This window comes from Ceratotherium simum, chromosome 26, assembly GCF_057802395.1.
Source record: "Ceratotherium simum simum isolate JZ-2026a chromosome 26, ASM5780239v1, whole genome shotgun sequence".
NCBI lineage: Eukaryota > Metazoa > Chordata > Mammalia > Perissodactyla > Rhinocerotidae > Ceratotherium > Ceratotherium simum.
This window is the reverse complement of record NC_141925.1, coordinates 27,543,238-27,557,228: the sequence shown is the minus strand read 5'-3', so window position 1 is coordinate 27,557,228 and position 13,991 is coordinate 27,543,238. Positions and strand designations below refer to the sequence as shown.

The following is a 13,991-nucleotide window of genomic DNA, read 5'->3' as shown; positions in this document are numbered from 1 at the left end:
CAATTTTTCTGAACTAGAAATTTTTATAATATAATGCTAGAGAAAAATCTCCTTCTGACAAAGAAAATTCCATGTCTAGATGTCTTCAAATAAACATTTAAGAAAAATGCCAATCTTAGGCAAATTGTTTCAGAATATAGAGGATAAAAAAAAACACTTCCCAACTCATTTCATGAGGCCAGCATAAACCTGATACTAAAACTTGACAAGGAAATTACAAGAAAATTATAGACCAATAGGCCTCATAAACATGGATGCAAAAATCCTTATAAAATACTAGCAAATCAAATCCAGCAATTTCTGAAAAGGAAAATATATGATGACTAACTATGGTGTATTCTAGGAATACAAGGTTGGTTTAACACGTGAAAAAAATATCAATGTAATTCACTACATTGACAGAATACAAGAGAAAAATCATATGATCATCTTAATGGATGCAGAAATAGTATGTGAAAAAATTCAACACCTATTCAAGATAAAAACTCTCCACAATCTGTAATAGAGGGAACTTATTCAACCTGATTAAAGCATTAACAAAAAGCTAACTTCATGCTTAATGGTGAAAGATTTTCTCTAAGATGAAGAAAGAAATAAAAATTTTTCCTCTTATCACTTTAATCAATCCTAGCTGGTACGATAAGGCAAGAAAAGAAATGCAAAAGACACAAAAATTAGAAGGGACAAATTAAAACTGTTAGTCACAGATAACATCTTTGAGTATGTAGAAAATTCTATAGAAGCTATTAAAAACTACTAGAACTAGCAAGATAGCAGAATACAAAATTAATTTTAAAAGCAATTGTATTTCTATATAATAGTAACAAACAATCTAAAAGTGAAATTTAAAAACAATACAATTTACAATTGGATCAAAAAATCATCAAGTACCTAGGAATGAATCTAACGAAAGATGTGCAAGTCATCCACTATGAAACATACAAAATATTGTTGAGAGAAGTTCAATAAGAGCTAAAGAAATGGAGAAACACACCCTTTTTATAGATTGGAAGACTTCCTGTTATTGGTATGTCCATTCTATTAAAACTTACTTGTAGATTTAATGCAATTGGGATCCGAACCCCAGATAGTTTTGTTGACAAAATTGACAAGCTGATTTTAAAAGCTGTGTGGAAATGCAAAGGATCTAGAATAACCACAACAACTGTGAAAAAGATGAACAGTTTCAGGACCTACACTTCCTGATTTCAAGACTTAGCGTAAAACTACAGGAATCAGGACATTATGGTGTTAACTGTACAAAATAGAGCAAGTAGATCAATAGAATAGAACAGAGAATCCAGAAGCAGAGTGTCACATTTATGGTCAATCGATATCCAATCAAGGTTCCAAGTCAACTCAATGAGGAAAGAAAAGTCTTTTCAACAAATTGTCTTAGAATAACTGAAAACTTACACACGGCAAACCAAATCTTAACTTCTACCACACTTCATACACAAAAACTATTTTCACATGGATCATAGACCTAAATGTAAAAGCTAAAACCATGAATCTTCTAGAAGAAAATGCAGTAAAATATTTTTATAACATTGATGCAGGCAAATATTTTTTTAGACAGGAATCAAAAAATACTGAACATGAAAAAAAGTGAGACATTGCCTTTAATCAAAACGTAAAATGTCTGCTAATCAAAAGACATTATTAAGAAATGAATATATAATGCACAGAGTGGGAAAAATTATTTGTCAAGGAACTATATCGGGTAATAGAAATGTTCTATATTTTATATTGGGCTATGAGTTACATTGTTAATTGTCAAAACTCATCAAACTGAATACTCAAGAAGCGTGCATTTTATAGGATTTGAATTATGAATCAATTAAAAAATAAAAATCAGTTGGTACAGGCTGAGATGAAAAGGAAGCTGGGAAAAATAAGAAAAGAATACAACAAAACTAAAAATCTACTAGCAGAATTAAAATCCACAATGTAAACTTTCCCTCCAAAAACTGAACAAACACCACTGATAATCAAGACAGTGATATAGTTCTCTGAGAAAAAAAATATATTTATAAGGAAAATCATCTGGTAGTCAAATTTAAAAAATAAGAAAATAAGTATATATAAAATTAGAAATCACAAAGATGATGTATTTACAGAATTAAAGGACATTAAAATATGAATAACAAGTATACATTTATGTTAATACATTTGAAATCCAAAAGAAATGGGTAATTTCTGAGAATAATCAAATTCACTAAAGAAAATGATCATTTGAATAGATTAGTAAACATGATATAAACTAAACACTGTTAAAGAGCCACCCCAAACTGTTTTATGTTTACATGATTTCACAGGAATATGTGTTCAAGTATTCAGAAATGATTATTTTATAATCTCTTCCAGTGCACAAAAAGATGGGAAAGTCCCAAATACCTTTATAAGTTCAGCAAAACCCTGATACAAAAACCTGCCAAATGGAAAGAAAAAGCAATGGATCGATTATTTTTTATGGATATATATGCAAAAACCTAAATAAAAAATAAAATAATAGCTAGTCAAATGCAACAGGATATTGCGAGAGAAACTCATCCAGACTAAGGAGGAATAATCCCTGAACTGTAGGAGTTTTTTAATTTTAGTAAATTCAGTTAAATACATATCATCAACAGGTAAAATAATAAAAACTGTATGACTATCTCAGTAGACGCCAAAAAGTTACTCAATAGCCATTATTGATTTAAAAGAAAAAAAGGTAAAGCACGAATAGGATATTACCTTACCATAATAACTAATATCCATCGCAAACAGCAATCAATGCTGTTTGCAAGTTTAAGCTCAAACTCTGGGGACATTTCCATTAAAATCAGAAACAAGAAAAAAAATGTCTGAAATTACCATTATTATTTTATCTAAAAGTTCTACCCGCTAAAATAAAGCAGAAATGAAAAATAAGAGGGATCCCACATGGCACAGATCTAGAAACTACAGGGAGCATCTTTTACGGGATCCTAGGCATACTGGGACTGTAAGAGGCACTTAATGCAGCTTCCTTTACAATCTTCCTAGGTTGCTGAATAATTACCTGCTCATAATTCCTTCACACCACCCCTGTTCTTTGAGTGGCACTGGAAGGAGATTTGGCGGCTGTCCTGCATCTATCTTGGCTGGATCCTGCTCTGACTTGACCCCGAGTAAGAGTCAGGCAAGTGAATCTGCCTCTACTGGGAAAATCAAGAGACCTGTGAATGAATGGATGTTGTGGTTCAAAAGTCACCACCAAAAGTCTCAGAACTAGGCAACTGCCTCGTTCTCAAACAGATTTACCAAAGAATGTTTGAAAAGTATCCAGTTTATGTCCATAACAACACCAAGAAGATGTCACATCAACCAAATTAGAAAAGTGACAAGAAAAAATTGCACAGAGATGAGAAAGCATTGTTATTGAAATTCAAATCCAGTAATCAGTAGACTGTTCACTGGAAAATCTCAAAGTAGTGAAGAAAATATATGTATAAGAAATGCAGAAGACTGAAGAAAAAGATGGAGAAAGGACAGCTATGAGGGAAAGATGTGGGGACCACAGCCCAGGATCTAACTTGCTAGAAAGGCTAGAAACAGAGCCTGAAAACAAAAACATTGAAGAAACGTTTTCTAGGAAAAAAACTCAGTCTAAAAATTGAGAGTGTGAATCATATGGCAAGGAACCCTAACATCAGCGACAGCCACAGCACCAACCACCGTGAACAAGCACAACACAGACAGGGAAACAGACTGGTGAGACGTTCACACTTCACAGATGATGAGTACATCCTAAAAACAATTACGTTGTTCACAGGAATAAACAGTAGGTTGGTCACGAGCTTCTTGACAATATTAAAAACCAAAATTAATGGAGTAGAAATCATAGAATTTTTAAAGCAAAAGGCTGTAACCCAAGAATTCTATACCTAATCAAGTTGCCATTTGTGTGTGCATGTGGAAAGATATGATCAGATTTACAACACTCAGAAGATTTAGGGTTGAGGTAAACTTCCTGAAAACAAAAAAAACAATGAAATTTTGGAAGGTTTATGCCAAAACAAATGTATATTAATTAAAATAAGAAGGAAATATATATGAATTAAAATAATAAGCAGAAAATGAGAAACGATTGAGTATAGGCAATGAAGCCAGTTAAATGTACAGGCAAAATAAGTATTTCAAATATGGTTCTAAAACTGATAATATTCTTTAAAATTGAAAATACTAAAAATATTTAAAAAAAGAGGAGAAGGAAATATATTTATAACAACCATATATTGAACTTAACAAAGAATAGAAAAGAGAAATGGGGAAACGTTTAATTTCTCATTTTCCATAAAAGAGAGTATTATTAATTTGTAACTGATGTTAGGAGTTAGAGATAAGTCCACAAAAACTAGAAAAAGTGAAAGTAAGAGACCTAACCTCCAAACAACTGAGAAGGTAATATATTTTTTTTAAAAAACCCACTGTAGTCAAAAAAGAAGACAAATCTAAAAGTAAATATACATGGAAACCAGCATAAAACAAAATGACAGAATTAAGATCCAAGCTAAAAGTTCCAAAATAAATAAGTTAAGCTTACCAATAAAAAGGCTCTCAGAATAATTAAAAATGAAATCATAATGGTGCATAGTGTGTAAAAGTCTCACACCTAAAAAACTCGCATAGAAAGGGCAGGAGTGCAGTGCACTGTGTTCCTGGAAGAAGCAGCTGAATGATGGTGCATGTTCCCCAATGACCACACATAACAATAAATGTTATGCAAACAGAGGCAAAAAGGTTATGTGGCAAAAATCAACAGAAAGCAAAAGCATAACTCAAAAGTGTTTAAAGAACATTTATATTGAGAAAAGGTAAAATCCACTATAAGGGCAGATAGAACATTGAAAATTAAAACAAAAACTGTTGGAAGTAAACCAAGGAAGCAACGGAACAGTAGTGGGCGACTTCAATACATCACAATAATTTATCTCGGATAAAATAACCAAAAATACAGGTGGAGGGGAAATAGGTAATATGAAGATAACTTCTATGCTTATATAAAAGCCTTATACCATACCATAAAGACAATACTTTTATAAAAGTTCATCTTATTCTTGGTTACGAAGAAAATCCTAGCAAACAATAGATCATATTTACTTTCCACGATGCAACAAAAATAGAAAATTTAAATGTAAACTAGAAATTTTAAATACCAACGACTTGGAATTATAAAATACTTTCCTAAAAAATTTGTAGAGTAGCAGAGGGAATTAAAAATTATGATAAAATACTGTAAAGAAAACAATGAGGGCCGGCCCCGTGGCTTAGTGGTTGGGTGAGCGCGCTCCGCTGCTGGCGACCCGGGTTCGGGTCCCGGGCTCGCACCGACGCGCTGCTTCTCTGGCCATGCTGGGGCCGCGTCCCACATACAGCAACTGGAGGGATGTGCAGCTATGACATGCGACTATCTACTGGGGCTTTGAGGGGAAAAAATAAATAAATAAAATCTTTAAAAAAAAAGAAAACAATGAAACAATTAAAACTATCAAAGTTTGGGAGCTATTACTAAAGCTCTTCTCAGTGGCAAATTTTTTGTCCTAGTTGCCTTAAGTATTAAATAATGAAGAATTAAAATAAATAATCTACTGAAGTTGCTAGAAATGACAACAGAAAAGCAAAATGGAAACAAAAACAGGAAAACAAAGCAAACACAAAAACACCCTACAATTAAAACTAAGGGAATTGAAGAACGAATTGCCACAACAGTAGAAGATCCCCTCATCACTCACTGGTCCATTTAGGCAGAGTCACAAACTCCAAAGCCCATAGGACCAAGCCAGTCCATCAAAAGGGAAGCAGGCAGGCGTAAGACAATAAAGAATGGTGGAGACTGTGGCATTTGCCCCACCTTGAGGGGATAGCTACTCAACTCCACCAAATTATTGTAATGAAGTACTGTAGGTCTAGACTTGCCAAATTTTCCAATATTTTAAGAGGAGAGAAAAGTGTATATTTTTAATATGAGATTTTCTGCTTTATAAAATGATATGTGAGCCAAGTAAAACATGGCTATGGGCTGTATTTGGCTGGCAGGCTGCAAGCATGCAACTTCCCATTTAGACTACTTACTTCAGCTTGAATCAATTTCGATAACTTATATTTTTCCAGAAAAATCTCCATTTCATGTAGATGTTCAAATCTATTCACATAAAATTGTATCAAGTATTCTTTTTCAAAATCTCCCATATTTTTTCATTTCTAGTTTATTTTAGTGATAACTCTCTTTAGTTCTTAATTAAATATGCTATATTTGTCAATTTATTGCATTTTTTTTTTCAAATAATCAGCTCTTGGATCTGTTCATTAAATTAAAAGGTTTTTGATTTTTAAATTTCCAAGTAGGTGGGATTCTTACTCAAACTTTTGTTACTAATTTCTGGTTTATTGTATTGTAGTCAAAAAATGTGCCTGTAACATTTGTCCTTTGGAATTTAATTAAGTTGTCTTTGTGGCCTAATACATAGCCATGTTTTGATAATGTTCCAGAATCACTTAAAAAGAAGGGTATTACTCTTTTTAAGGATACAAAATTTGTATTACACAGACACACATGCACATACTCACACATATTCAATATCATTAAAATTCTGTTACTTAGTTTTATCTCTTGATCAATCTGAGGAGTGTGTAAAATCTCCTATAACAATCATTTTTGTCCCTATTCATAGTATTTCTGAAAGTTTTTCCTAAGATAAAATTTCTGCAATGAATGTGACATTCTAATAAAAAAAGAAAAAGCCTAAAATCCTTAAGTCATCATTAGTGTTGTTCATCAAATAGTTCATTCCCTTCTGGGCGTGGAGTCAGATTCTACTTCCCAACACCCCTTGATAGGAGGCACAACCATGTGACTTGTTTTAGGCAATGAGATATGAACAGAAGTGACAGAAACTTCAAGAATCGCTATGTGATTCACTCGGCCTCTTTCCCTTGCCATGGCACTCATGGAAACACAGAAACGGAAGGCTCCCTCTGCCAGGACTCCTGAGGGAGGATGCCAAAGAGGAAACACCCAGCCAACCCACAATGGACATACAGCATGAGTGAGAACTTTTATTTTGTGGTACTAAGCCACTGATATTTGGGGGAATTATTTATTACTGAAGCATAACTTAGCCTATGCTTACTGAAACAGATCCAAAAAAAAAAAAGACACTACACACACACACACACACACAAAATAGATAACTAATCAACATATGAAAACTACTTCATCTCTCTTATAAGTTAAAACAAAATAAGTCCCCACTCTTCACCAATTCTATTAGTAATGATTTGTTAAATAATACTCAATACTGGTCAGGGTGTTCTGAGATGGGCACTTTCCTTTTGGTAAACCTTGCCTGAGAGAAATGTTATTTATGCATAAAGAATTTTAGCAGGTTCTTATCTTTCACATGATACTCTCACTTTGGAATCCAGCATGGTTTCTGTTTTCAAGATGATACAGTATGTGGTACCAGGAGGAAAGAGACTTCCTAAGTGGGATTCTGAGATTGGTTTGCTTATCTCTGATCTCAAATGAAGTACTGACCTTCTTGCTATGAAAAATGGGATGCCAGTATCTATGGCATGCACCACATCATAATTAATTAAATGTCATCTGTGGTTTCTTGGGATAAAATAATTATTGAAAGCAAGGCTTTGGAAGACCCATGTAGTTCCTTTGTCTGACCTTTACAGTAGCAATGACGACTACCAGGACTGTGGGGGAGATGACTACTCCTGAATGCCCTTGAAAGAAAAAACAAGCTAAGGCCTTGAAACTCTCAGCTTGGGTCACAGTCAGAGAACTAGAGTGCTCCTTGGGTGACCCAAAAATAATCACTTACTTCTTACAACTGCCAGGAAGACTCAAATTTAATTGTGTGGTCTCTAGAATTGTAAATTGAAGTCACAGACTCCTCAAGTCTCTGATGTGAAATTTAGAGCACTGATTGGAAAGGAGTGGAACCAGAGACTTGGAACGGGGACCTCTGGGTGGATTCAGAAAACTGAATGCCCAAGTCTCTCTGACGTCCTCCCTAACAAGGAAACATGGTTGGGTTTGCTTCCCGTTTCTCAAGGTGTGTCCTAGACTCGCGCCTCTCAAACTTTACTGTGTATATGAATCACCTGGGGCTCTGGTTAAAATGCAGGCTCTGAATCAGCAGACCAGGGGTGGCCCTGAGAGTCAGCATTTTAAGCTCCGAGGTGACCTCGATTCTGCAGGTCCCTGGACCACAGCTGGAGAAGCAAGGAAGCCGAGCACGGGGAGTGCCTCCTGCTTTCAGGCAGAGCTGACCAACTACTAAGCACAGACTCCGCTTCCTTCATCAAATTCCCAAAGGAAAAGCTCCTTATCTGCCTTTCAGGCAGTTCCCTCCTACTCAGACCTTCTTGCTCATACAAATATTCACAGGCCTGAAGATTTCCCCTTAGCTTTAGATTTTTCTTTTAACCAAAGGTCCCCCAGTTTTGTGAATGGACACACTGCTGTCTACAACCTACTGGGATTGTTAAAGGATGCAGGCTCCTGGGCCCCACCCTGGGGATTCTGATTCTCCCAGACTGTTTAGAATGTTCCCCCAGCTGTTTTCCTACGTGCACTCAGGTTCCGGAACCTCTGCTTTAGGCTCAAAAGCCCTGACTGCTCCCACCTCCCACCAGGCGGTTCCACGTCGTGCAGTCTGTGGGTGAGCGTCTCCCCTCACACATAGGAAAGAAGTGTGCGTTCTGGCTCACAAAACAGACCTACGCCAGTCCCAGAGCATCCACATCAGTACGCTGATGAGTTTGAATGTGAAGAGGAAGTGAGCGCTACTTGGAATTAAGCTTGTACTTTTCTGTCTTCTAGAAGATCACAAATGAAAACAGAAAGGTCATAATCATATGACTAATCAGAAAAGGCTTAATGCTTGTAATGAACAGGTAGCTGAGAGAGGGAAGGTATGGACACACAGATTAACAACGGGGACACTGCTCACTCTTTCACGTGACTCTGGCCGTAATTTAGTGCTTCATAGCTCAGTGGTTTGTCTCAAAACGAACCAAAAGCTAATCTTGCCAACCGTAAAAACAAGCAAGTTCACACATAACGGACACCAGATAAATCCTCTTTAAATTGAACTAGACTGAATCAAATTCACCATCCAGGTAGTTTGAACCTGAAAAAACTACAATCCTGTCGAGAGATAAGAATTCATTTCAAAACCCCAATTTCTTGGAATTTCACGAGATTCTGCATCCTTGAGGAGCAGAAGGAAAATCAAGGAGGCAGGGGACAAGGTCTGCATTTGTTTCAAAGAGAGACTTTGTTCTCTAAGTGCAGGAGAGGAGAGGGCAGCTTACAATAGCAGAGGATCGCATGAGGAAATGTGCGCAGGCGATGCAAAGGCCGTGGGCTGCTGAGAACGACTCCTGGTTTGATTGCTTCAGGAAACTATTTGCAAAGCTAGCTGGATTCACTCCAAATGGCCATAGTGGTGTGGATGATAAAATCATTGCAATGTAGAAAGCAGTCAAAAATATCCCTTGGGTCTTGAAGATACCAAGCCTTTATTCCCCAGTGAATGATGCAGGAAGCTCTGTGGGTTCCCAGGAGCTGCTGTAGGGACCACAGAGCTGAGGGGAGATAGAGTGTGGCACAGTCTGCAGTCACTTTCAAGCAGCCTTTCTCAGCCTGCTTCTATAGAATATGTAAGCTTTGGAGATGTTGGGTGACTCTTTTATCAGTTCTTCCAAGGTTGGTGCATAGCTAGTACCGTGATGCATTGGAGAGAAGTTGATTCCCAACATGCAAGGAGTGCCTTAGGGCACCGGGCTTAAATGTCCCCAGGAGCCTGACTGAGAGGGTATAGGCTTCCAGAATCTGGGCTCATGGAGAGATCCTGGTGAAAAGCATCCAGGAAAGGTGAATCCTGGTCCCCAACTGGTGTTAGGGCAAAAGTCCCCTCAGCTACAGAGGCTGATAAAAGAGAAGTGGGACACTGAACATCAGGGAGTGTGGAATTGAGTTAAAGTTCCAAGAAAGAGCCTTCGCAGTAACAGGCCAAAGAGGAAGCCCTGGGCATTAGCAAGAAGTTTTGGTTTTCTATTTAGTTAACTCTGAGTAGTTCAGCCCATGCTGTGCACACACACACGCAGAGGCAGTCCCAGCACTGAAGGCAAATTGGCCACGGGCCAGGAAAGCAATCTCAGACCCCACTGCCTGTCTCCCATTCTGTCCCCTGGAAAACCAGCTCCACACACAGACTGGAACTGTCTGGCTGCTGCAGGCTCCCTCTCCAGGAAATCCTGCTGAGCTCCCTAATCCAGGGAGGTTCCTATTACATGCATAGCCAGCAAGGCACCTACTCCCAAGGAACCACCTAATGAAAGTCTCATGTGTCGACTTAGGTTGCACAGACACACTGAGGCTAAACGCAGCTGGGCATCGTGCCCAAGCTGTGACCTCACCGTCAGGCAAACCAGCAGGGACCCCAGAAAGAGAAGATCGGTGTGTGGGCCAGACCTGCTCCTAATCATGGCCAGCTGGGATGGATGGAGGCACCGCCACCTCTCCTGTCACCTCTGGATATCAGGGTCTGTGGGCCAGGAGGAACAGTCATCTTACAGCCAAGAATCCTAAGTTCCAGCCCAAACACTCCTTTTATTTCCTTTTTTTGGCATCATCCCCATAAAAATCTCTGCCATTCCACAAGTTTCACGCCAAAGAGAAGCTTAATTAGGTAGAGCCGAATCTCTGTGGAGGATCCCCAGTTACAGAAGCTGAGAAGGAAGGATATAATGACAACTTGACTTTTTTTTTTTAACAGAACAGCTCAAAAGGCCTCATTATGCGAAGGACACTGAAAAACAGTCAGTCCATCCATATCCAGAACCCAATACCCTGGAAGTTTCACTTAACAGCATCATTTACGAAGCACTTCAAGACAAGCATTTCAGCCTCAGACTGGACATTTTTCACATAGCTCTTTTCACACTTGGGCATTTAATAAATTGTGTAGGCAATTTCTTTTGCCCACACTGCTGCATTGTTTTCATATGTTCTGTATTAAATCTTTTGTAGGCAACAAAATTCTAGGGAGCAGCACTTCAAAAGTAAATAAATGTGTGTTCACCTGATGGGGTCACCGTGAAACAGCTGATGACTTGGGCTTTTGTTAAAGGAACTAAGAGAAATTCTCTACAAGATTTGCATATAAGCTCTGCCTTCAGCATTGGTAGCTGAGTGTGATAAGTTGCAAATAAATTGGTGAAACTTGAAGTCTCTTAAACTGCACCGCAGATGGAGCTTTTGCCTGAGTCCTGATGAGCCCCCTGAATAACAGCAAGGTCCCGTGGGACACCAAGTCATGAGATCAGGGAGGATTTGCAATAATGTGAAAATTCCCCATGAGCCGGGGTGCAATGAGTGAATATACAAAGAACAAGGATGGACTTTGATGAAGACCCTTAAATCTCATCAACTCTCCCAAAACAGCCCCAGCTCATTTTTGGTAAATGTTGCTAAGTCCATTTGCTTTAGTCCACTTGACTAGGTTTTACGATAGGAGTTGTGGGAGGAGAGTCAAAAGCACAAAACCTTCTTAGTTCCATAAACAGAGGTATAGATTAAGATTTCTATTACATTAAGGAGGAAACTTTTTTTTCTGGAAATATATCTCCGAAATGATGATGGGAGTCAATGGAAGAGAGATTTTGCTATACAATGTGTACTTTGCTCTAGCTTTTCAGAAATACCTCTAAAATACAGGGCAAGGTCAAATCTGGCCTGCAAAGACAGGATGAGTCACAATCAATCAGACTTGTAAGGACAAGGCTGGGACTGCTCAAACTGAACATCCCTGATAAAACATCTCTGCCCTGAACCAGAAAATGAATGTCCACAGCTGCACTTGGTACTTGGCACTGGGTTCATTCACCATATGGTCATCCTTATTATCATCCTTCCAACAAGCCCAGCAAGATAACAGGAGAGAGCTGTGTTCTTCCAATCAGCCCGCAGGCCAAGCAAACATCTCCCTTCCATGGCCTTGGTCTATTCATCTGCAAGACTTCCTGCTTCTTCCTCTGTTTCCTTTTTCTTCGTCTGTACTTCATGCTCTACCCGAGAGTCCTCAAAGCCCGTGACTCTAGACCCCTTTTCCTTATGCCTGGAATCAAGCTGCTTTTCAGAGTGGGAGAACATGTGTTGAAAAAAAAAAAATAAGAAGGCTCCTTCCTGGACCTTCAGCCAAGGCAGGATCTAAATGTCAGGTAGGTCACAGCTGGTTTGGGATAGATCCTTAGGATTTTAGAGCAGGAAAGAAACTTAAAGATCTAACATGTCATTTTTTAGAACTTTGTAAATACAGTGAAACCCTTTTCCCCAATGGGATTGTATGGAGAAACCCAGTATGTATAACAGACAGAAAAGAAGCTGTTATATCCATGCAATTAAATATGATCTGGCTATAAAAAGGAACCAAGCACTAATACATGCTACAGGATGAACCCTGCCAACACTATGCTAAGAAGCCAGTCACAAAGCTATGCATATTGTATGATTCCATTTATATGAAACGCCCAGAAGAGGCAACTTCATAGGGACAGAAAGGAGGTTAGTGGTTGCCTAGAGCTTGGGGGGAGGGAGGGATTGGGAGGTGATGGCTAAGAGGTGCAGGGTTTCTTTCTGGAGTGTTGAAAATGTTCTAAAATTGACTATGGCATTGGCTGCACAAATCTGTGAATACACTAAAGGCCATTGGATTGTACCGGTTAAATGGGTGAATTTTATGGTGTGTGAATTCTATCTCAATAAAGCTGTCTTTAAAAAAAAAAAAACAAAACTACAGCAGACTGGCCGCCTTCTTCACCCTGCTCCCTCTAGCGGCCCCAGAACCACCTCTGCAGGCCCCTACAGCTCTATGGAATGCTGTTTGAAAAACCTTGATCTAGTCCACGTTTCCACTCCTCAAATGTTAACCAAGACATGAACCCAAGTCTTTTGAGTCCAAGTGCAAGGCCCTTTGAAACCCAAGGTCTTGCTGACAAGTCGGGGCTCGCTCAGGGGAGCCGCTGCCGGCCTGGGGCTCACCGTCCATGTCCAGGCGCTGCATGATGATGGCCAGCTCCACCTCACTCGGCATGTACCCCAAAGAGCGCATGGCCATTCCCAGCTCCTGCTTGGAGATGAAGCCATTCCCATCTCGGTCCAGAACCCGAAAGGCCTCTCGGATTTCTACAAGGGGAAAGCAAAGAAAGTCCAATGGTCACATGGCTTGGTCTATTGCATTGAAATTAATTGGTGACTGTCTACTGAAGGCTCCTAATGCTTTACAAATACTCATAAGCCAAAACCCTTTAATCCAATAAATGAGCGGCCAAAAGAGAAACAAAAGAAGGAAGGAAAAAAAAAAAAGAAAAGAAGAGAGAGAAGGGGAGGAGAGAAGAGGAGTTAAAAAAGGAAAAACAGCTTTGGAAGGAAGAGGAAACTGGCCGTGAGCATCCTAAAACCCTATGGGAGGCACACAATTAGACGGTGGTCCCAGCAGAGAATCGTGTTAACCAAGGACACCTCCTGGGCAAGAATGAGGATTAGGTTTCAGCTGTGAGAAGAAAGCTGCCGCTTAACTTGGCTGTTAGGAGGACAGGAGAATGAGATTCCCCTTTGCAGATGTGTATTTCAGCTTCCTGCCTCTGCAGGAGCTGTGCGGAAAGCTTTCTCAACCTCATAGGAGGACCAGAGTTAAGTATCCTGCTGTTTTTATTTCATTCCTCTAATTTACAGTCGCTTTATGGCTATAAACAACCTCAGATCAATAAGAGTGTCATCAAAGCCTACCAGGATGTTTAATCACACCCTCTCGGGACCGGCACAGACTCGGACTCGGCTATCAATGAGGCCGCTTCACCCACAGGTGAGCTCCCAGCCTCCTAACCACAGGAGTTCTGCCTTCCACCCGAGTCCCTCCCTCCACAGCCCCTGCCCTTTAGTC

The 13,991-nt window shown here is 39.1% G+C and overlaps 1 protein-coding gene across 4 annotated transcripts in view; it reads right to left on the bottom strand.

Moving 5' to 3' along the window:
* The window catches only part of CALN1 (calneuron 1), a 399,176-nt gene that overhangs the window by 226,767 nt on the left and 158,418 nt on the right, over positions 1-13,991 (bottom strand). For all 4 annotated transcript variants that reach the window (XM_087417410.1, XM_087417409.1, XM_087417411.1 and 1 more), the window contains exon 3: positions 13,091-13,234. In XM_087417410.1, coding sequence (XP_087273536.1) covers positions 13,091-13,234 — 144 coding nt within the window. The remainder of the gene's footprint in view (positions 1-13,090; positions 13,235-13,991) is intronic.